Source organism: Pinus tabuliformis, chromosome 7 (assembly GCF_031772625.1).
Source record: "Pinus tabuliformis cultivar Carrire ecotype Pingquan chromosome 7, CPIR1, whole genome shotgun sequence".
Taxonomy (NCBI): domain Eukaryota; kingdom Viridiplantae; phylum Streptophyta; class Pinopsida; order Pinales; family Pinaceae; genus Pinus; species Pinus tabuliformis.
In genome coordinates this window covers 600414734-600440312 of record NC_142293.1, presented here as the reverse complement: position 1 = coordinate 600440312, position 25579 = coordinate 600414734, and the positions used below count along the sequence as shown (strand labels likewise).

General features: G+C 33.7%; 1 protein-coding gene across 1 annotated transcript; it reads left to right on the top strand.

Annotated features, from left to right (window-relative positions):
* The first annotated feature begins 2753 nt into the window (after nucleotides 1–2753).
* LOC149248871 (uncharacterized) lies at nucleotides 2754–3838 on the top strand. The gene is made up of 2 exons (XM_089456120.1): nucleotides 2754–3040; nucleotides 3136–3838. Exons 1-2 carry the CDS (start codon nucleotides 2759–2761, stop codon nucleotides 3253–3255), a joined length of 402 nt encoding a protein of 133 aa, XP_089312246.1. The 5' UTR covers nucleotides 2754–2758; the 3' UTR covers nucleotides 3256–3838.
* The last annotated feature ends 21741 nt before the right edge of the window (nucleotides 3839–25579 follow it).

Here is a 25579-nt window from a genome sequence, read left to right as displayed (position 1 = left end):
TTTTAGAATATTCATAATATTATACATGTTGAGATTTATTTTTAATATTTTAATTAATTCATTTGAAAAATAATGTTATATAAAATTAATTGATTATAATTTAGTTAATTTTTTATTATACTCCATAAATCTTTTACTACTCAAGTTATTTGTATTTTCTTCTTTTTTAGAAGAGAAATTAATTAATTGATTAAATAATAATTTTATTTTAAATTATTGTTTTTATTGAATATATATATGTGTGTGCGCACGCGCATATATATTTAAAATATATGTAACAAAAAAATTAATATCATAAATAAATAAATAAAACAAATCCAATATAGCATTTTCTTTTTAATTCTCAATTAAATTGAAAAAAAAAATTATCTTTAAAATAAACCTCAAAAGACTATTGACATAATTATCTAATTTATCTTAAATAAATAAATAAATAATTTTTTCAATTTCAATTAAAATAAATAAATAAAATTTCTAGATATAAGATTTATCTTTAAATTCAAATACATAAGATATATATATTTTAGTAATAAGTTATCTAGTGTGTCCATATAAATTAAATAGTTGGTGAATACCTATAAGCATTAAAATACTTATTTCATCTTACATATCAAATTGCTAAAATTTTAAAAATCACAATAATTAACTAAATTATAATTTTATTTAAAATAGAGAATATTATTATTAATGATCAAAAAATTAAGATATAAATTAATCATATACACATTTTAAAAAAAACATGTAACAAGATTCTTAACCATGGAGATCCGACCCCATTTTATCATGGAGATTATTTATTTGCAAATAGGTTTTGTACAATACAATGGGCCAATACTATGGTTTATCAATTCAACGTGCCCAAAATATCATAACTCATTTCATATTATACTTATTCTTGTGGTTTCTTCTAATTAATGAATTTATTTAAAAGGGAAAAAAAAAACATAACCACCCAGTGCATTCATATTGGAGGATATATAGAGGAAAAAATGATATAATATATTGAGCATATAATAAGGGGTAAAGGGTTTTATATTGGCAGTATAAAAAATGGAACTCAAAGTTAATAAAAAAATATAAAGGGGTATAAAAAAATTTAATGAAAAAATTGATACCTACAATGTGAAAGTAGGGATTTTTTGTATTGGGAAGGTGTTTTTTAGAGGTGTTTTCCAATATATAATCAAATTAAGGGTATTGTTTAGTATGTCATCAGAGATTTAATGAAAAATTTGATACCTACAATGTGAAAGTAGGGATTTTTTGTATTGGGAAGGTGGTTTTAGAGGTATTTTCCAATATATAATCAAATTAAGGGTATTGTAAGGTGTTTTTAGAGGTATTTTCCAATATATAATCAAATTAAGGGTATTGTTTAGTATGTCATCAGAGGTTCATTTAGAGAAGTCCCCGTGATAACTACTTTGCATTACATTGTTCACTTTTTTATCACTTTGATTACATCTTCCACCCAAGGACTTGAACATGGTGTTTTTAGAGGTATTTTCCAATATATAATCAAATTAAGGGTATTGTTTAGTATGTCATCATAGGTTCATTACATTTTTACATTTTTATCACTTTGATTACATCTTCCACCGACGAGGACTTGAACATGGGACCTTGGGGACAACGTCCTCCCTCATTCACAGTCACCAACTGGGCTGCCGCTCACTGGGTTTTTCAACCATTATCAACTATTCTGATTAACATAATCAACCATATTTGGTTATAGTTAAATATACAACCATAGTCACCCAAATTCAACCATACATTTCTCATAATAGACCTTCGTCAACCATAGTTTCACTATATTTAATCATAATCAATCACAATGGTTAGTTAAATTCATTCATATGTTTACCATTAAATTCATTCATATGTTTACCATAATAGACACTCATCAACTATACCTTCACCATATATAATCATAATCAACCATCATAATAACTTAAAATCAACCATATATTTACTATAATAAATCTTCATCAACTATAACTTCACCATATTTAAACATAATCAACTATAACATATCAAATTAATAACAAACACTAATAAACTAATCCTCCCAACAATGATAAACTAACTTGCTACAATCACTTGAGTAGTTAATATACACCTATCTACACCATTAACATTTAAAAGTGGAAAATGAGCAACTTTTACTTAACTGTTTACTTAACTGATTATAACTAATAATAATAGAATATCTATTTGTATTTTTATCATTTAAAAGTGGAAAATGAGCAACTTTTACTTAACTGATTATAACTAATAATAATAGAATATCTATTTGTATTTTTATCTATGGTGGTTTAGTACTATACCTATATTTGTACTTCTATCAGGGTGCTTCTTTGTCCTGCGGAGGCTCAGTTTAAATTTAACTGAAATTGGATAAACAAACTGTCATAACTTTAAATATCTCTCGGCCACAGAGAGCCCAGCCCGCATGCCAAAACCTAATAATAAAAGGCGTTGGACCAATTCACTTTTGCTTTTGGACAAAGAGACTGCCCAAACGTAAATGGGCCAGCTGAAAAATACGCTAATAATAAAAGGCAATTGGACCAGCTCACTTTTCACATGCCTTAAACCAAAGGAGCCGCAATTGGACCAGCTCACTTTTCACATGCCTTAAACCAAAGGAGCCGTTACCTGGGGTGGGAAAGGTGTCAGAAAATAGGCTATATAATTCCTCTCACTTGTAACCCGCAACATCATAGTAAATTGTTTCATGGAGATGAAGCCGCTTGATATGGAGGTTCATGCTGAAGTGAAATGTCAGAATTCGGACAAGAGTGAAAATTGTGAGAAAGAAGTTGAAAGTATTCATGACTCCAAAGATGTCGGAGTTCCACCAAAGGCAATACAGACTGAGATTTCAAAAGCAGAGCCGCACAGCAGTACTGCTTCATGTAAGAAATCTGAAGGTCACCAGATCGAGTGCTCTCCATCTGTTGATGTGTGGAAATGTAAGGAAAATGGTAATACTCACGCTCAGAAGACTGGGAATTCCGTGAAGGAATTCGAGGCTACCGTAAGTGCTGCCAACCCTAGCTGTGACCCATTTCATTTTATCATATATGATCGTACATATTTTAGTAATAGCTATCATCGTTTTCCTTGTGATAGTCATCCCAGAAAAAAACCGCAGACGAGATGTTCTGTGCTGAAGCAGTAGCTGTGACAGCAAAGATCAGGGGAGATAGCTCTTCTGGTGTAAAATCTGGTTCTCCCGGTAAAACTAATTGACTGTGTCAGTTGCAGCCAGTTTTAATTGATACGCATATATGCAAATATATAATAGCATTGTGTGTCAGTTTGGTTTTCACTTCATCAACCTTGTGATGGGTGTCACAACCATAACATAAATAAATATGAGATATGTGTGGGAATATATTTGCTCATATCGTCTAGGGGAGATACCGCTTCTGGTGTAAAATCTCGTTCTCCAGGTCAAACTAATTGACTGCGTCTGTTGCTGCTAGTTTTAATGGATATACAGGGATATACAGTGTTGTCTTCGTCTCTATTTGAGTTCCAAGTTAGTTATGAGTGAACATGTGTTAGTTATGAGTGAACCAATTTAAAAAAAAAAATGTGTTGGTTTGGTTTTCCCTTCAGAGATGATGAGTGTTCACAACCCCAACAAAAATAAATGAGAGATGTGCGAGAGAATAGATTTGCTCATATCGTCTGGATATGTAGAGGTTTTGTCGATTTCGAATGTTTTATGTGTGTGTGGAAGGGCTTGACTGCAGAAGTCATGGCAAGCCGTGCCAACGCCATGGCTTAGTAAATTCTATTTGGCTTGTAACATTGGTTGTTAACTGTGTTATATATTAATATTTTGTAGCGTAATCCACATTTTGCTCATCTTATAAGTAGATAACAACTCTGCAAATTATGGTACTTAATTTGAGTAATGGACTCAATTAACCCATCAGTTTTCATATAGTTTTAACAAAATTTAAATTATTACCGGGAAATCTATTTTTTATTGAAATTGGTTACTCTAATCATTTTGTTAATTCTTTTTTAATATTTTGTTAACTCTTTTTTTAATTTTTTTTAATATTTTGTTAATTCTTTTGTATGATATTAACCATTATCAATGGATAAAATTGAAAGTGATAATTTTCTAGTGTATCTAAATCATGTGTTTAAACTTTATTTAAATTAATTTTTTATTAACTATAATTAAAAATTTACTATTCTTATTATGTATCTCCACATATTAGACAAAAATATATATATATATATATATATAATTAAAAAAAAAAAATTCATCAAGTGGTTTTGTGTGTTAAATTGTGTGTGTTACATTAGAAAATGTGTGAGTTGTGATTACAATCATGTGTGTTAAATTGTGTGTGTTACATTAGAAAATGTGTGAGTTGTGATTACAATCGTGTCATCTCCATGAGTTGCTTCCTTGCAAAGCGGACTACATGGTGCTTCCTTGCAAGGCGTACTAAATGGCTTTGATGGTGAAATGCCCATGGCCTCGTGCCATTGGTGGGTTTGCCAAATGGCTTTGATTGGTATTGTTTTAATCAAGATTATTAATTACTAGAGTTGTGTTTGCAATTAACTATTTTGATAATCCCATGCGATTACCGTTTTATTTTTTTTTGTTTATTTTTTAGTATGGTTGTTATTATGTGCGTTTTTTTTAACAAAGATATATTTATTAATTTATTCGCCTTAGTTTTCAAAAACGTTTAACATATTTAATAATTATTTATTAATTTATTGGCTTTAGTTTTAAATTGGTTTCCTGAAAGCCTTTTACATATTTAACAATTTTGGGTTCATAAAAAACTTTATAAAAATTATAAGTATCTTGTAAGGTTGATAATTAATTGGTAAATATCCATTTGGTTTTAATCATTTTCATAGAATTTTTGTTTTTAGATTTTTGTTGTTAAAATTTTTCAGGTAAGAAGTGGACATGAAGAGGCCCATTGGTTGTACTTTTCTTGACAAGATCTGTTTATTTTCTCGTAGAAGCACTTTGCAACTATTTGGCTTGCCTTTACTGTCATTGTAAGGGATCTGCAATTGTTTGGTTTAGTATAATCTTTGTCTCTCTAGGCTCAAAAAAAGTATGGTGTTTCTTCTTTATAATGTTTTTTTTTAATTTATAGAATTATGCATGAAATTAAACATTAATTCTGTGAATTTTTTTCTTAATAATATTTTTAATTATTTTGTTAATATTATTTTCAGTGTGTTTATAAAGATTATTAGTTCTGATTATTTCATTGTTGAAAAGTTAAACTTAGGCATTTATAGTCATTACATTAATACATTCAAGCTTTCTCTGAAAAGTTAAACCTAGGCATTTATAGTCATTACATTGATACATTCAAGCTTTTGCTGAAAAGTTAAACCTAGGCATTTATAGTCATTGCAATGATACATTCAAGCTTAGTTCTTGTTAAAATGGTTAAAATCGTGAATTAACTAAAGCAATATATTCATAAGAGCATGCAATTTATATACCAATTGAAATAGAGTATGTACATGCTATGAAAAAATTATAACTTGTTAGTTTAATAAATTAATTAATAAATATGCATTTGGTTTTAATTCTTTTCATTTATTAATTTTTGTTGTTATAATTTTTTGTGGAAGTATTGGGTGTGAAGAGGCACATTTGTTATAGTCATGTGGGACTCTTTGGCTAGAAGAGATTTGTATTTGATTGCAGTGCAAACAATGTGCTTTTGTTTGGTGATCAATGCAAGAATTTTGTATATTTTGGTTTGCATTTGTTGTGATTGTAAACATTTGCAATTGTTTGGTTGAGTAGAAGTAGTTTCTCCTTAATCTCAAAATTAGTATGGTGCTTTTTTTTACAATGATTTCATATTATTTTATTGTTAAAAATTTAAAGCCAATCATTTATGTTGTCATATAAATTGAACTTGGACTATTTTTTTTAATATTCAACCATTCATAGTGGTTATGTTAAACTATATGGTTTATAATATTATTAATCTTTGGATTCAATCTCACACATAACACAATTTTTAATTTGGTATATTTGTATTTTACCATACAATTATATTTTGCTACCTCTTGCCATGGTTGAGCTTTCCAAATGGATTTGATTGGTATCTCTCTATTAAACATTATTAATTGCTCAACTTTGTGGTTGCAACCAATTGTTTTAATAATCCTATGTGATTACTGTTTCATCTCTTTGGAGCATGGTTGTAATTATATGCCTTTGCTTTAAAGGCACATTTATTAATTTATTTTCTTTAATTTTTAAGTTGTTTTATGAAAGCTTTTTAGACATTTAATAAGTTTTGGTTTATTAAAAATTTTGCAAAAAGTAAACAGGGACAAACAATAATTATTTAGAGATTGGTGTTTGTTGTCAAATTAAAATTCAATATTGTAATTATCAAATATACTTTATTGCTTATGAAAATAGAGATTGGTTTTGCATAAAAACACAGTTTAGTTAATTATTCAATAGGGCGATATTAATATAATAATATTAATATTATATAGCAAACCAAAACTTAATATTATAACCCACTCAATTGGCTACAAACAAAGAGAAAATTACAAATGCTTTAAAAAAATAACCTTTGTAATTTTAATGATATAAAATTATTTTAAAAAACTAATATTAAAAAGAAAAATAATAATAATAATATTAAAAATTGGATTAATATAAACATAAAATTGGTTATAAAACTAATTTTCGGTCAAACTAAAAATTAATATTATAATGATCAAACATACTCTGTCAAACTTGTTGATCAAAACAAAGATTGGTTTTGCTTAAAAGCACATTTTAGGTAATTATTGAATAGGGTGATATTAATATAAATAATATTAGTATTATATAACAAACTAAAACCTAATATTAAAACCTACTCCATTCGCTAAGAACAAATAGAAATTTACAAATGCATTCAAAGAAATAGCAGTGTGTATTTTAATGATATCGAATTTAATTATTTCTTAATAAATAATTTTCAAATAAGTGATACTCTTCAACTAAATAGACCCAGTATTATGAAAAACAAGCTTACAGAAACAACATCTTTGATTACTATAAGGAGAAGGCATAAAAATATTGAAGTTCTTGGTATTATAAATGAATGTGTATCGAGTCACTCTTTGATTTTTCAATTTCATGGAGGAGGATGGTCTAGAGAACACCAAAAACAACAACACAAAAAATATAAATGGAATGAAATCATCATTTTTGTTAATATATTTTAGTAATTCGTTTCTTTAGGTCAGATAGACCAAAGTTTAGTCTGAGTGGACATTCACCACCACCACCACCACCATCATCATCATCACCATCATCACCATCATCATCATCATCCTCTCCAATAAATAAAATCCAAAACACAAAATAACTAAGGCTAATATATTTCAAAATTTAGAATGCCACTCTAATATTTGAGATATGCCATGCATCCAAAGTTTATTTTTTAATATGAGGTTTTATCTTTTAATATTGGATTAAGTATTAGGTTTACTAATATATTACTTTATGTTTATTAAAATTTAGGTTAATAATAATCATAATAATATGTTTAATAATTTAATATAATAATTTTTAGCTAGTAATATTATTAGATGTAATAATTTAATTTAATATATTTTCTTAATCCACTTTAAAAAAAATTTAAGGTTGTTAATAAGAAAGTTTCTATCATACAAATATAAAGAAAAGATAGATTAATTTGTTTAAAAATTTAAATTCATATATTAAAATATTTAATTTATTTTTCTAATTACAATTTAAAAAAAATAGATTAATTTGATTAAAATTTTAAATTTATACATTAAAATATTTAATTTATTTTTCTAATTACAATTTTAATTCATTTTACTAATTGCCATTTAAAAAAAAATCATTAAAATTTTAAATTTATATATTAAAATATTTAATTTATTTTTCTAATTACAATTTATTTTTTCACAATATAAAATTAAAATTAAAATTACAATTTCTATTTCACAATATAAAATTAAAATTAAAATTACAATTTCTACGTGGAAAATGTCAAAAAGCGTTAAAATCTCACGTAGTTAAGAAAAATGAATCTTGAATGATTAGCATTTATTGTTTAATAATATTAGAGTGAATATGAGTGGTTTGGTTGATCCATGAATTTGCTATAAAAGTCCTGGTTGTTATATTACTTTAGCTTTTAACGTTTCAGGTTTTATACTACTTTAGGTTTAAAGGTTTAGTTTTATTTTTAATATAAATTTTTTTAGTATTAGATTTTAATAATAAGTTTATTAATAATAGGAGATTTATATTAATGTTTTTATTGAGATTAATGATTATAATATATTTATATTAAAGTTTATATTAAAAATAATATTAATATTAGACTTAATATAATTTGTATTAGATTCGATGTTTATATTGAGTAATGATTATTACCATTATAAACATTAATTTTTTAATATTATATTAAATAAGTAATGATTATTAATATTAGTTTTATTTTAACATTAAATATTATAAATACTAATATTAATTATTATATAAAAGTAATACCAATTATTTGAAATATTAATACTAATAATATGTAAAAGTAATACTAATTATTTGAAATATTAATATTATTAATGATTAATAACATTATTAAGGACTATTAACATTCAAAATATTTTAATGTTATTTATTGATATTAATTTTAACATTATTATTATTTTTATTATTATTATTATTAATTTTAATTTTAATATTAAAATTAATATTAATATCAATTAATATAAATAACAATATTGATATTGCTTTTATTATTATTAATATTTAATGTTTTTTTTTCTAGTTAAGACTAACCTAAGTACCCACGGGGGATTTGAACCGGTGACCTATCGCAAGGAGTGCCTTAACAGCGCACCCATTCACCATCAATCCAAAGCCCCGTGGGGACTATTAATATTTAATGTTAATCATTAATATTAATAACATTAAATGATATTAATAGTCATTATTGTTAATAAAAGTATTAATATACAATGTGAATTGTGTTTAGAAAATTAATATTAGTAATACTATTTTTTTGTGAATAAGGTAAAATATATTACTGTAGGAACTGACAAATTACATTTTTTGGGTCGTGTGGGAGAGAGCCTGACACAGGACCCAACATAAATCTTTAAAATTGCCATGGATTTTTCTTTTTTACAATGCAGTTTTGGTAAAAATGGGTTCTGAGTCAATAGGAGGAAATAGAGTAGAACCCTCTTTACAACATTATCAAAACTGATAGTATAGAAATAGAGAGTAGTAGAAATCCATAGTGAGACATACAAGGCAAGAGTTGATTTCCTCCACTACAAACAAACCTCCACAGAGGAGGAAAGACAAAAGGGAGGTTTAAGAAGTCATTCCTGGTTAGAGGTAACCAGATCTTCGTTGAGACGAATGGGCGTCTCCCAAGAGCTCCTGTAGGGACCTCCGGTTGCAGGTGCAACGGGCATCGGGCGAAGGCGTGCACGAGGGCGCACGGGCACACGACGGGCGCGTGCTGAACAGGCGTGCGACGGTGTGCGGGCAGACATGCGACGTTTGTGCGACGAGCTGCGACATAATATGCGACGATATATGTGCGACGGGAGAAAACACTTATGCGACTAAGTGTTAGAACAATACACATATATGCGATGGATTAAAGATGTAAAGCCGACATGTAAAAGAGTTATGTGTGGGCATACATTAGTAGATTGTGGGGTCGGCCATGGGGCTGACACCCCCATATAATCTCACGTAGCAAGCATATAAATAAGACAAGCGTGGGAGCTCATAATCACCAACGAAGACTTCGCTCAAAAGCCTTCGCATAAGACAAGGAAAGTGCGTAGTCTTGGGTAAGAGAATGCGCACATCTCATGCGCATTAGGCTTGGGAGATTGCGCAGATTGACTTAGTGGAAGGTTGGCAAGTGTGCCACGGTTTGAGGAGGTTCTGGTGTGCGGTTTTATGCAGGACTTGGCAAAGGGTCTTGGGTGGCTCGGGTGAGCACCTCCCTTCGTGCAAGGGTGCAGAACATGTTGTAAAAGGCAAGTGGCCTGTCTTTTGTAAAAATTGGTTAAGTGTGAGACTTGGTTCAGCCAAGACACACTTGTTGTAAAATCTGATATTCTTGATATAATAAAATTGTTGGACAGACTGTTCGGGAGTTGCCCCTCCCCTTTATACTTGTTTGCAATTGTTGTTCTCAGTTAATTACATATGGATAATGAATGAGTATGGGCTTCATTAAGTATAAAGGATAAATAAGTTTACTTGGTTGTGAAACACAAACTAAGTATGTTAATGTTGGAGTAGGTGTAGTCCACGAATGTTAGTATTGTTAAAAAGAAAGCGTTTGGTGGTGCCGCACCTCGCTACAAGCAGTTGGAAGACTACTGCAGGTGTAGGGGCATGACAGTTGGTATCAGAGCAAGGGTTGCTCATGAAGATTGAAGCTGATGAGCAGGGTTGCTCATGACAGGTACTTGCAGGTGAAGGAAACCGTCTCACACGGAGTGGAACAAGGGTTGGTTCAGGTTGCAGGTGACTTGGTGAACATGGAGAAGGCTGAAAAGGCAGTGATGGTAGATGAACCTACGAAAGGTGAGTCTAGCCATAGTGCAGTTAAAGCTCTCCGATACGAGGTATTGGAACATATGAGTCAGTGGAGTTCAGAATGGGTTTCGAACATGAAGATTCGAGAGAGCTGCTCGGAACTAAAGAAGGAACTTGAAGAACTCAAGAGCCAATGCGGAAGTACAACAGATGTTGAACTCAATGAATTTGATGAGGAGATCCAACGAAGTGGTCTTGATCTTCAAGAGCTCTTTGATGAAAGAGCCCGGTTGAGGAAGGAAAGTGCCAGGGTGGAAGCCGAAATCAAGCAAATTGAGGAAGAGATAAAGAAGAAGCTTCTTGGTAAGAAGGTTGTTGTGATTGAACAGGAAGAGCTCGACTACATTGACAGGTTGGGAACTCACTACCGAGAGCATCCAGAGGACATTCGAAAGCTTAGTTCTATGAACTTGGTCAGTGGACACTTGGTTGGTGCACTTGAGCAAGAGGCGATGAAGGGAAAGCTTGAAGGAGATCAAGCTGGACCAGGATCGAGTTGCTTAGAAGAGCCAAGCAAGGAGGTGAAGTACCTTAGGAGGAATGTCAAGGTGGAGCATGAGCCAATTAACACTTCTGAGGCCGAATTCTTGAAGAAGGTTGCTGATGTGAGGCGCAAGACAAAGCCAACAGAGGGAGGTGATTCCTTGAAGCTAAGTTTTGTGCAGGTGACCGTGAAGGGCAAGAGATTTGTAGCTTTGGTGGATATAGGGGCTACTCATATGTTCGTGAGCAGGAAGGCAGCAAAGTCTTTTGGAAAGAAAGCAAATATGGAGAGGGAATGGAGTGCTTTCAAAGCAGTCAACTCTACCATTAGAGCTGTTGATGGTGTGTTGAAGGACACTCAGGTGAAAGTGGGATCGTGGTTTGGAAAGTTGGACTTGAGAGTTGTGGACATGGATGATCATTCTATGGTGTTGGGGCTAGACTTTATGGAGCTTGCACAAGCCATACCAATGGTGGACCGGGACATTCTCTTGATCACAGCTGAAGGGGAGACCATGATGGTACCGGGGAATAGAAGAAGTTGCTTCGGGTATAGACCAAGGATGGCTTCTATGACCTTGTATCCCAAAGATCCGAATGTGAAGCATGAGGATGTGGAGCAAAGAGGACTTGGGAGTGTGACTCAAACAACGAAGGAAAGGAAGCTAGTGGACTTCGTTGCAAGAGCTGGAAAGAAGAATGAAGGAAGTGAGAAGAAAACCTCACGAACATGGAGACACTTGTTGGGAGCATCTTCTACTAATGATCTTCACAATGGAGCTACAAGTGAAGGGAGCCCGAGTGCTACTTCAGAGGCAGTGGTTGATGAGGATTATGGAGGTAGAGATCCTGCTGGGATAGTGGACTTTTGTAGATATGCTATGGGCATATATGACTTTCAGTTGACAAAGAACAAGCTAGGTGAGCTTGGATGTACATGTGAGGAGATTGAGGTTGTGCATAGATACTTGAGGACACAACATCAATCTGACACATGGGTGGATGAGAGTCAGGGAGGAAACTTCCTGGCCTTCCTTTCTCTTTAGATAACCTTGGAGGAAGGTTGGTGTGGAGGCCTTGGTAGGGAGGAACCACATCAACTTTGCAAGGGGCCTTGGAGGAGGCTTCTTTATGACAGGTGCAGACTTGGATGCAGATGACCAGAGGTTGAGATGGAGTCTACATGGGTTAGACATCATGGGAAACTAGAGTCATGGACATCAGGCTGGTTATATGGACAACATGTTGCAGATGAGATGGATGGAGTTTCCATGGACCTAAGCATGGATTATGGAGGATTCTTGATGAGATGAGGTGTTAGCACATGGTTGTAGTGTGACATATCATGGGAAATTTTGCACATGGTGATGATGACATGATGGAGTTGGCACATTGTTGCAGTGGACATGTAGCTTGCATTGGAAGGATCAACCTTCCATGGTGGAGAGCAGCATGGAGAGATTGTAGCAGAGTGGGCAATGATCATGGAAATCCGAGATGAGACATGGTGGAGACAATGGTTCTACATATGTTGCAGTGATGTTTGCCTTATGTGGAGGAGTCAACATCATGGATGATGGTATGTTGTTGAGGACGACAACAATTTCAGGTGGAGGAGGATGTAAGGACCTCCGGTTGCGGGTGCGATGGGCGTTGGGCGAAGGCGTGCACGAGGGCACGTGGGTGCACGACGGGCGCGTGCTGAATGGGCGTGCGATGGTGTGTGGGCAGACATGCGATGTTTGTGTGACGAGCTACGACATAATATGCGACAATATATGTGCGATGGGAGAAAACACTTATGCGACTAAGTGTTAGAACAATACACATATATGCGATGGATTAAAGATGTAAAGCTGACATGTAAAAGAGTTATGTGTGGGCATACATTAGTAGATTGTGGGGTCGGCCATGGGGCTGACACCCCCATATAATCTCACGTAGCAAGCATATAAATAAAACAAGCGTGGGAGCTCATAATCACCAACGAAGACTTCACTCAAAAGCCTTCGCATAAGACAAGGAAAGTGCGTAGTCTTGGGTAAGAGAATGCACACATCTCATGCGCATTAGGCTTGGAAGATTGCGCATATTGACTTAGTGGAAGGTTGGCAAGTGTGCCACGGTTTGAGTAGGTTCTGGTGTGCGGTTTTATGCAGGACTTGGCAAAGGGTCTTGGGTGGCTCGGGTGAGCACCTCCCTTCGTGCAAGGGTGCAGAACATGTTGTAAAAGGCAGGTGGCCTGTCTTTTGTAAAAATTGGTTAAGTGTGAGACTTGGTTCAGCCAAGACACACTTGTTGTAAAATCTGATATTCTTGATATAATAAAATTGTTGGGCAGACTGTTCGGGAGTTGCCCCTCCCCTTTATACTTGTTTGCAATTGTTGTTCTCGGTTAATTGCATATGGATAATGAATGAGTATGGGCTTCATTAAGTATAAAGGATAAATAATTTTACTTGGTTGCGAAACACAAACTAAGTATGTTAATGTTGGAGTAGGTGTAGTCCACGAATGTTAGTATTGTTAAAAAGAAAGCATTCGGTGGTGCCGCACCTCGCTACAAGCGGTTGGAAGACTACCGCAGGTGTAGGGGCGTGACAGCTCCCCTCCTACTGTGCAGTGGTGTTCGGACGACTGGTAGAGGCCCCAGCGGCCTCTTTCTTAATGCTTGGGGATCCTTTAGCAGCCAAATGGACCTTCATCATTCACTTCTTCCTGGTAACAGTATATTGCAGTGTGTCCCGAGTTATAAATTGGTAGTGGTGGATGACTTCAACATAAATCACAAACATCTCATTTAGACTATTAATCTTTGTTTCGAGTGCCTTAGTGTGCTCCTCTTGCTTCTGCATCACAAGCCCCTTGATGGTCTTCATTTGCCACCATGTTTTGATAGTTCGCGCATTTTCACACGCTCAGGTGAGGGTTGGATCCAGAATCCAGGCAAAGTCAGTGTCAACATCCTCAATCGTGATCTCTCTTCAGAGATCATTTGCTTGGGCTTCTAATTCAGCTATGCGTTGTTGAGTTTCAGGATTAACCGTTGCTACGTAGCACAGAGTTGCATGCCTTGCAGCTATCTTCGCATGAGTGGTGGGGGGCATACCCAAAGACTACCATCAGGAGGTTTCGCGACTGCGCGCACCTCCCCGACTGGAACTAGGGGTGGAGAAATTCTTCGAGGCCATGAGAGGAGAAAAAGGGCTAGGGAGCGAGAGGAACCAAGGAGTGAAGGACTAACAGAGAGGGATGAGGGTAAAGAGGAGAATGAGGGGGAAAGTGGGGAGGGGGAGATATATAGAGCTGGGGGATGGAGGGAGTCTGGCAGCGAATAGGGGTGGAAATGAGAAGCATGCAAAGATCTAAAGCGAGGCATTGGAAGAATAGCTGAGCAGAGAGGATGTGACAAGGAGACGTGGCCGCGCAAGGGAGAGGGGAGGTGGCAATGAGGGCTCTAGAATTAGGCAAGCCAAGGATGAGACTTGGTGCATGCGCCACACTTCTGACCTTCCTACGGAACTGAAATTTGACCTTGAAATGATGAAGGGAATGCGAACAATTATTGTTCGATGAAGTGGTTATCTTCGGCATTGATTGATGTGTAGTGTTGACAGAGTTCACTATCCTTTAAATCCTGCCAAGCTCGGGAATTCAGGCGTAGGATCCCTGTATTACCCTCATTCGCCAGTCTGTGTATGAGTTTATTACCCTTCCTTCTGATTGCTTGAAAGTGGAGGTCTACCATGCAGTCAATCCTCTGCTTGATCTACTGTATTATTTTGTTTAGGCACCAGCTTTCTGAAATTTTGTCCACCTCGATGCCCCGCTGAAGTTTTTTTCCAATTTGAGTGGCTAGCATGGAATCTCCTTCTACAATTAGAGGACTAAGCTTTAGGTTGTGTACTATGGTAATGACATTTTCCAGGGCATGAAGTTTTGCAACATTATTTGTGGCTAAACCTATATTGCCCACATATATCCAGATTATTTCTCTTTTTGTGTTTTTGGAGACTCCTCCAAAACCAGCTTGGCCTAGGTTACCTTTAGCAGTGTCGTCATAGTTGAGCTTAATAGTCCCCTGCTCTGGCGGCCTCCAGATGTTTTTTTTATTTTCATGCCTGAAGAGGGGGGTGACTTCGTGTACCTTGACCTAAAAGAGATCCAGCAATGAGAGAATTCTCTCTTCAAAGATATTAGGAAGGGCTTTGGCAGTTTGAGTAGGTAGAGAGGTCATAGTTTCCTGGATTGCACTCTGATCTTAGAGATTATGATTTCCTCCTCGGTGGAGATGCCACGAAAGATTCTTGCATTGCGCTCCTTCCACAGTGCCCAACAGACCAGACCAGGAATTAAATTCCTTGCGTGATTAACCAGAGAATGTGAGGAGAATACATATCTCCAGTTTGCAACGGTGCTTTAAATGGATGAGGGATCCTGATCTGAGCTGTTGAAAATCAGTAAGATCCAATCACATAATTTGGACGTGTATGGGCATACATTCAACGGGTGGTTGGGGGTTTCTTCTTCTTGCTGGCAGAGAAGGCATCTCGAGGGACCACTAAAACCTTTTGTTTTAAGGTTGTCCCATGTTAACCATAGAAATATAGATATTTTCGGCTAGTGATACCTATCCCAGATTGAGTTTCACTTCAGCTCTGGCTGTAGTTGATCTAGCTTAGCAATGTATCTGTAGGTTTCTTTTAAATTGAGATGTCCTACTGAATTTTTCCACCATCTAATCTGATCCTCTATAGAGTCAAGGAGGATTTGTCTGTTTTGAAGTTCTAATGAGAGGTCCGACCAAGCTTGGGGATTCATATGGGGAGTCCAATCCTCTTTACCCATCCAGATTATCCATCTGTCCTCTTCGTCACTCATTTTCCAGTACTCGTTGACTTTGATCTTTCCTCTATTTTGCATATCAATCTTGATTTGGTGATAATGATCTTGATCAAGTTCCAACCTTTGTTGCCAGACATCCTCCCAAAAAAGAGCCTTGTATTCATTGCCTATTTCCCAGAAACTACGCTTTTGAATGATATCCCTATTCTCCCACGCTTGGTTCCAAATGACTGAGCCTTTTATATTTCCATTTAGCCTGATAATTTTCTCTTGTGAGAGGGAGCGGGTATGCTTTGCTTTCCATAGGATTCCCCAAAGGGAGCTGGGTTTTGTAATCCATTTCCATAAATTTTTGTCTCCTAGGGCCTTTCCCAGGAGTTATATGTCTCTAAGACCAAGGCCACCATCTCTTTTGGGCTTGAAATTTTTTTTCCCATGCCACCAGAGCCCATTTTTGTTTTGCCTCTGCACCTCTCCATAAGAAGTTCCTCTACAGGTTTCTAATTTTGTTTGAAATCACTTTTGGGGCTGCCAAAGACGAGTACAAGTAGAGAATGATGACCTATAGAATAGATTTGACCAGGATGAGACTACCTGCCATATTGAGAGACTTGAAGGTCCAATTGGCAATTCTTTTCTCCAACTTATGATCAAGTCCTCCCAAGTGGCCGAGGAGAGTGGCATGTCCGTAAGGGGAACTCTAAGGTAAGTGGAGGGGAGGGTACTGATGGGAATAACCAGGATTCTAGCGATGTTCCTACGGATGGGCAGCAGGGTGTTAAAGAAGAACAACTTGTATTTCTTGGGGTTGAAAGAGGATCCAATTAGTAATATTATTAATCATAATAAATTTTTGACATTGTTAACCTAATAACATTGATATTATTAATAACATTTAGCTTACAATATTAAATTTAACAACATTTAATTAATATTATTAATGACATTAACATTATTACTATAAATAATATTAACAACATTTAGTATTAATAATAATATTAATAAATTTTAATTTTTTAATATTATTAATATTAATATTAATATTAATTAATGCTCACAGCCTTGGTTCAATTGTAAAGGGTGCACTATTAAGGCACTCCATGCGGTAGGTCATTGGTTCCAATCCCCTTATGGGCGTTGACTTACCAAAAAAAAATATTAATATTAATTAAAATATTTCAACATTAATATATTAACATTTTAATATTATTTATTAATATTAATATTAATTAAGATGAATACAAATATTAATATTACTTTTAATATTTGCAAATATTTGCAAATATAATTTTAACATTAATTAATAATATTAATAACATTAAATAATCATGGTTAATAATGGTCAACCATGTTTATTTTAGGATTTATAATATTTATCTTAGGGATTATATGCATTCGGTTTATAATATTAAATCATTGGGTTTAATATCATTCCCTTGATTTTATTATCCCTTGGGTTTTTAGTGTTAATCCCTTGTGTTTATTAGTCCCTTTGGTTTATAATATCAATCCCTTGGGTTTATTAATCTAAGGGTTCATATTCCTAGGCTATAATATTATTCATAGGGTTTATAATATTAATCCCAAGGTTTAATATAAATCCCTTCAGTTTATAATCATGATCAACCATGGTTACGAGTGGCCAATGTCACACTACGACAAAGATTGTCTTAATATGAAAATCAACCATGTTCAACCATCGTCAACCATGGTCCTTCATGGTCAACCATGGTCCAATGTCACATTGTAACAAAGGTTGTCTCAATATGAAAATCAATCATGGTAATATTAATCCAATGGGTTTATTAATCCTTTGGGTTTATAATATTGATCCTAGGGTTTCTAATATTAATCATAGGGTTTAATTAAGTATTGGGGTTTTTGCAGTGCATTATATTAGATACCATTTTAGGATTCAACTGCGTTAGGTAAGTCATTCATCTATGACCATTTCCATGAGAGGTAGTCGTAACTGACTAATTTCTCATGATTTGTGAATAGTCCACTTAGCACTCATTGCATCGGGTGATGCTCACAGGGGTGAAGAAGTGGGATTGAAACTAGTGAAATGAATCACATAGCGTCAATCATCACTTCCGGGGCTTGCACCCGGTAACCGGGACTTCCCAGGAGGTCACCCATCCCAAATCGCCTCTGGCACAAGTGCGCTTAACTATGGAGTTTTCCCCAAAATCAAGCCCACTTAGCTTGCTACCCCATTTGCAAAACCTTAGCAAGTATTGTGCCTCATGAATGGTTAATGAGGCACAATACTTGCTAAGGTTTTGAAAATGGGGTAGCAAGCTAAGTGGGCTTGATTGTGGGGAAAACTCCATAGTTAAGCGCGCTTGAGCCAAAGGCGATTTGGGATGGGTGACCTCCTGGGAAGTCCCGGTTACCGGGTGCAAGCCTCGGAAGTGATGATTGACGCTATGTGATTCATTTCACTAGTTTCAATCCCAGTTCTTCACCCTTGTGAGCATCACCCGATGCAATGAGTCTAAGTGGACTATTCAAAAATCATGAGAAATTAGTCAGTTATGACTACCTCTCATGGAAATGGTCATAGATGAATGACTTACCTACCACAGTTGAATCCCAAAATGATATCTAACATAGGGTTTAATGTTAAGCTTATGGTTTATAATATTAATCTTATGGTTTAATTTTAATCCCTTAAGTTTATAATCCCTTGGTTTTATAGTATTAATCCTTTGGGTTTATCAATATTAGGGTTTATGTCCATAGGATTTAATATTAATTAATCCTAAGGTTTATAATATTAATATTAGGGTTTACTGTTTATTTTAGTGTTTATATCCCTTCAGTTTATAATATTAATTCCTTGTGTTTAATATTATTCCCATGGGTTTATAATATGTCGAGTTTATCAGTACCTTGCGTTTATGATATCAATCCCTTGAGTTTATTAGTCTAAGGGTTCATATTCCTAGGATATAATATTAATCACAAGATTTATAGTATTAATCATATGGTTCAATTTAAATCTCTTGCATTATAATCCATTGGGTTTATAATATTGTGTCAATATGAAAATCATCCATGGTCGACGATGGCCAACCATGTTTATTTTAGGGGTTATAATATTTATCTTAGGGTTTATATACATTGTGTTTACAATATTAAATCCTTGGGTTTAATCTTATTCCCTTGGTTTTTTAGTGTTAATCCCTTTCTTTTATTAGTCCCTTTGGTTTATAATAATGATCCCTTAGGTTTATTAATCTAAGGGTTCATATTCATAGGGTAGAATATTATTCATAGGGTCTAATGTCAAATTGTGACAATGATTGTCTCAATATGAAAATATACCATGTTCAACCATCATCAACCATGGTCCAACATCACATTGTAACAAACATTGTCTCAATATGAAAATCAACCATGGTCAACAATATTAAATCATGGTCAACCATAGTCAAATGTCGCATTGTGATAAAGATTGTCTCAGAATGAAAATAAATCATGGTTAATAATGGTAAATATGAAAATCAATCAATGGACAATCATGGTCAACCTTGGTCCAACATCACATTGTGAAAAATATTGTCTCAATACAAAAATCAACCATGGTCAACCATGGTTAATCATTACCAACCATGGTCCAGCATCACATTGTAAGAAAGATTTTTATCAATATGAAAAGAAACCAAGGTCAATTATGGTCAATCATGGTCAATGATCATCAATAGCCATGGTGACATTGTGACAAAGATTGTCTCATGGTCCAACGTCACATTGCCACAACCATGGTCAACCATGGTAGACTAGGGTCCAACATCACATTGCGACAAATATTGTCAATATGGAAATCATCCATGGTTAACCATTTTGAACCATGGTCCAATGTCACATCATGAAAAAGATTCTCTCAATATGGAAATCAATCATGGTCCAACGCCACATTGTGACAAATATTGTCTCAATATGAAAATCGACCATGGTCAACAATGTTTGTTTTACGATTTATAATATTTGTCTTAGGGTTTATATAACTTGGTTTTATATATTAATCCTTTGGGTTTGGGGGTTTTTAGAATTAATCCCTTCAATTTATTAGTGCCTTGGTTTTATAATATCAATCCCTTGGGTTTATTAATCTAAGGGTTCATATTCTTAGGGCATAATATTATTGACTAGGTTTATAATATCAATCCTAGGGTTTAATATAAATCCCTTGGGTTTACAATCCATTGGGTTTGCAATATAAATTCCTTGGCTTCATAATATTAATTATAGGTTTTATATTCCTAGGGCCTAATATTAAGCCTGTGTATTACAATATCAATCTCTTGAGTTTATTAATTTTAAGGTTTATATTCCTAGGGTTTAATATTCATCACAGGTTTTAATGTTATTCCCTTGGGTTTATAATCCCATGGATTTTTTATATTAACCCCTTGGGCTTATTAATCCATTGGGTTTATAATATTAATCATAAGGTTCATGATGAATCTTTGGGTTTAATGTTTATTTTAGGGTTTATAATATTTATCATAGGATCTATATCCCTTTGGTTTATAACATTAATCCCTTGGGTTTAATATTATTCGCTTGGGTTTATAATCCCTTGGGTTTTTAGTATTAGTACCTTGGGTTTATTAGTCCCTTGGGATTATAATATCAAGGGTTTAATATTGTTACATTTGAATAGTAAAAAAAATGTATCCAACATCACATTTTGACAAACATTGTCTCAATATGAAAATAAGTCTAACAATCATTGTCGCAATGTTACATACATTGAAACTTATTCAATGTCGCAATGTTACATACATTGAAACTTATTCAATGTCGCAATGTTACATACATTGAAACTTATTCAATGTCGCAATGTTACATACATTGAAACTTATTCAATGTCGCATTGTTGCATTATAAAACTTGGATTTAATAGAAGGTTTATAATATTAGGGCCTTTTAATATTTGGTTTATAATATTAAAGTTTAATATTGGGTTTATGATTTGTAGTATTAGGGTTTATAACATTAATCTTAGGGCTTATAGTATTAATCTTAGGGTTTACTATTAATCACTTAGGTTTTTAATATTAATCCTTTGGGTTTATCAATCCCTTAGGTTTATAATATTAATCCCTTGTGCTTATAGTTATCCCCCTTGGTTTATAATCCATTGAGTTTATAATATTAATCCCTTAGGTTCATTAATTCCTTAGATTTATAGTATTAATCTCTTGGGTTTATAATATTAATCCTAAGGTTTATAATATTAATCTTAGGGTTTATATTCTTATGGTTTAGTATTAATTCTAGGGTCTAATGTTATTCCCTTGGGTTTATAATCCCTGTTTTGAAACCAGCTCACAAAAAGATAGAAAATATAGATCAACTTCAAAATTAGCCTCTTCGAAGGGGCAACCTCCTTTATATTACACAAATGAACAATTCTTGGATGATGCAAATGACAAGACCTCTTTCTATATATAGGGGTCTAAGGGGTCATAATATAATCAGAGCCGACATAACAATAATAATGTAAGGGAACAATAATAACAATAGTGGGCTTCTATGGGTCCCAATAATAACAATATGGGGACTACATGGGCATAACAATATAATAAGGGGGTTGCACTAATAACAATAAGGGGTTACACTAGTAGTATAGGGACCTAACATGCCCCTCTCCTTCAAAAAGTGTTGTCCTCAACGCTTGAGTAGTTCTAGATGCTTTTGTATAAACTTCTCGTCCTCCCATGTGGAATCTTCAGCCCGTAAGTTCTTCCAGTTGATGAGATACTCTAAAATTGATCGATTTAGTAGCTGTTAGGTTCTTGTTTCCATGATTACTTTGGGTCCCAATATGATTTTTCCTTCCTCGTCAAGTTCCGACAATATTGTTTGAACTGGGAGCTTGTCACCTATAACCTTCTTTAAGCATGAAACATGTAAAACTCGGGGCACTCGGGAAGATGCAGGAAGCTCCAATTTATATGCCATAGTACCAATCTTTTGCAGCACCTTGTAAGGACCATAGTACTTTGGTGATAATTTATTATCCGTCTTAGCTTGCTTGCGGGATATTTTTTTGTATGGTTGTATTCGTAAAAATACCCAGTCACCTATATCGAAACTTCTTTCACTGTGATGTTGATCTGCCTGTTGTTTCATCGATTCTGCATGAAGGTGAGGTTATCCTTTTTCTTCTTGATATGTCCCTCTATATTAAGATTTTGAGGAGTGGTAATTCCTGCCAATGCATTATAAGATATGGTCAGATTCATTTCTTCTTTCTCTAGGGCTGGTTCCTAGTGTATATCCTCTTCTTTTGATGTTTCTTGATCCTTTTCTTCCTCCTCTTCACAATCAATGTAAAATAATTTATTCTCAGCATACTTATGACCTTTAGTGTATTTTCTATCACAACTATAACAAAGGTCATTTTCTCATTTTTCTTCCAATTTTTGTGGTGTCAACCTTGTAGGTTGTGGAAGGCTAAGAGCAACAACACTTCCATATTTATAATCTGAGTGGTAGGATTTCTTGTTTCCATCATTTTTCTTTCAATTTTTCTTTTGAGTCTGAATGTCTGCTCCAATGAATCAGCTTTCGAAAGATGAACCTCATTTTGAATCTTATCCTTTAAAGTCCCTATGAAGACATCAATCATCTACTTCTCTAGAATATCGTTTACCCTTATATTCAATTTTTGGAAGTCCTCAATGTGCTATGCCATTGAACCCTTTTGTTTGAGATTTATCAATTGGCTACAGAAGGTGTTGCTCTTTGTATCCTCATAATGTGCTATCATTTCCTCCGTGAAAATTGACCAAGCGACAAGTGTTTTGTGAGAAAAAGCCCTTTATACCATAAAAATTGATTCAGTTCTAAATATAAAGATGCAATACGTACTTTTTGTAACAGTTTCACATCATGTAGATCAAAATAATTCTCCATCTGTAGTATCCATGTTACGGGATCCTTGCCATCAAACTTCCTCATATCAATCTTCGGAATATGGTGGGTCTTCAATCCAATGTTACATTCTATGAAGGCATAATTAACATTTATTTTTTTCTCATCATGAGTTTCATCTACTACCTTTTCATCATTAAGAGGCCTTTCTTGTAGCAGTTTTTCCCACCTTCCTTCAAACCTTCCATGTCTTTTTTCAAATATTCCATGTCTTTTTTCAAATCTTCCATGTATTTATTCAAATCCTCTTTGGTACCATCGATATTAGATTCCATGGAAGATATAAAATTATTTATCTTAGCTTTGATCGCATTCTTCAAATCATCCATCCAATTTTGCTTACTAGGTGTTTCTATTTTCTTTATTCAAGTCATTCTTTTTCTTGCTTTTAAGAGCTCAATATTTAAATGACTCTAACTCTATAATTTTAGATCTTCAAGTTCTAAAATTTTGGCTTGTGGTAGCCCTTTGAGTCCTCTTTCTAACCCCACCAGTCTGATCAATATTGGACTCTTCAATAAAGATTTATGCCAAATCTCCTACGATGACCTGATTATAGACTATTTCAATAGAGCGAACTTGTATGACTTGCCACGTGTCACTATTTTGACCTTCGGACCTAAAAAAAACACACAGACAAGTATAGTCTGTCCTCTTTCTGCAAATTCTTATGAAATTTCAATCTGATTCTCAGAGAGAAAGTTATGATGATTTTCCCAAGGTCATCTGTTTGGAATGTAATTCAGGAGTCTGTAAAAACCCTAAATGCCTTAGAGCGTATCTTCGAAAATATAGCGAAACAAAGTTTGAAATACAGGCCCGAGCTTCACCATGATTTTGGCTCAAATGAATTTTAATTTTAGAGTCTGAACCTTCATAGAAAACTAATTATAGGAAAATGCCATGATGACCTATTTGAGATGGAATTTTGGACCTTGCAAAAACCCTAACTTCCTCATATCATATCTCTGAAAATATAGCATTACAAGATCTGAAATTCAGACCCAAGGTTTAGAAATATTTTGGCTCAAATAGTTTTTTTTTTAGATTCTTAAACTTCGTAGAGAAAAAGTTATAGCAAAAATTCCACAATGACCTATTTGGAGCAGTGAAACCCTAGAATCCAAAGCTCTGATACCAAATGTTATGAAACAAATTCACAAAAAGATAGAAAATATAGATCAACAACTTCAAAATCAGCCTCTTCGAGGGGGAAACCTCCTTTACATTACACAAATGAACAATTATTGGATGATGCAAATGACGAGACCTCCTTTCTATATATGGGAGTCTATGGGTCATAATATAATCATATCCGACATAACAATAATAATTTAAGGGCACAATAATAACAATAGTGGGCTTCTATGGGTCACAATAATAATAATAGGGGGACTACATTAACTAGTATTGGGACCTAACAGTCCCCTAGGTTTTTAATATTAATCCAATGGGTTTATTATTCCCTTGGTTTTATAATATTGATCCTAGGGTTTCTAAAATTAATCATAGGATTTATATTCCTAGGTTTTAATATTAAGTCTATGGTTTATAATATTAATCTTAGGGTTTAATATTAATCCCTCAAGTTTATAATTCCATGGGTTTATAGTATTAATCGTTTGGGATTATTAATCTTAGGGTTTACGTTCTTACGATTCAATATTAATCCTAAGGTTTAATGTTATTCCCTTGGGTTTAAAATCCTTTGGGTTTTTAATATTATCTCTTGGGTTTTTATTCACATATGTTTATAATGTTAATCTTAAGGTTTGTAATATTAATCATAGGGTTTAATATTTATTTTAGGGTTTATATCGCTTCGATTTATAACATTAATTCATTGTGTTTAATATTATTCCTACGGGTTTACAATACCTTGGGTTTATTAGTCCCTTGTGTTTATGATATCAATCCCTTGTGTTTATTAATTTAAGGGTTCATATTCCTAGGGTATAATATTATTCACAAGGTTTATAATATCCTAAGGTTTAATTTAAATATCTTGGGTTTATAATCCATTAGGTTTATAATATCCTATCAATATGAAAATAAATTGTGGTCAATGATGGTCAACCGTATTTATTTTAGGGCTTATAATATTTAACTTAGGGTTTATATACATTGGTTTTATAATATTAGATTGTTAGTTTTAATATTATTCCCTCTGGGTTTATAATCCCTTGGGTTTTTAATGTTAATCCATTGCATTTATTAGTCCCTTTGGTTTATAATATCAATCCCTTTGGTTTATTAATATAAGGGTTCATATTCCTACGACATAATATTATTCACAAGTTTTATAAAATTAATCCTAGGATTTCATATAAATCCCTTCGGTTTATAATCATGGTCAACCATGATCAACCAGGGTCCAATGTCACATCATGACAAAGATTGTTTCAATATAAAAATCAACCATATTCAACCATTTTCAACCATCATCAACCATGGTCATTCATGGTCAACCATGGTCGAATGTCACATTCTAACAAATATTGTCTCAATATGAAAATCAACCATGGTCAACCATCTTCAATCATTGTCAACCGTGGTCAAATTTCACATTGTGAGAAATATTGTCTCAAAATGAAAATCAATCATGGTCAATCATGGTCAACCATGGTCCAATGTCACATTGTGACAAGTTTTGTCTCAATA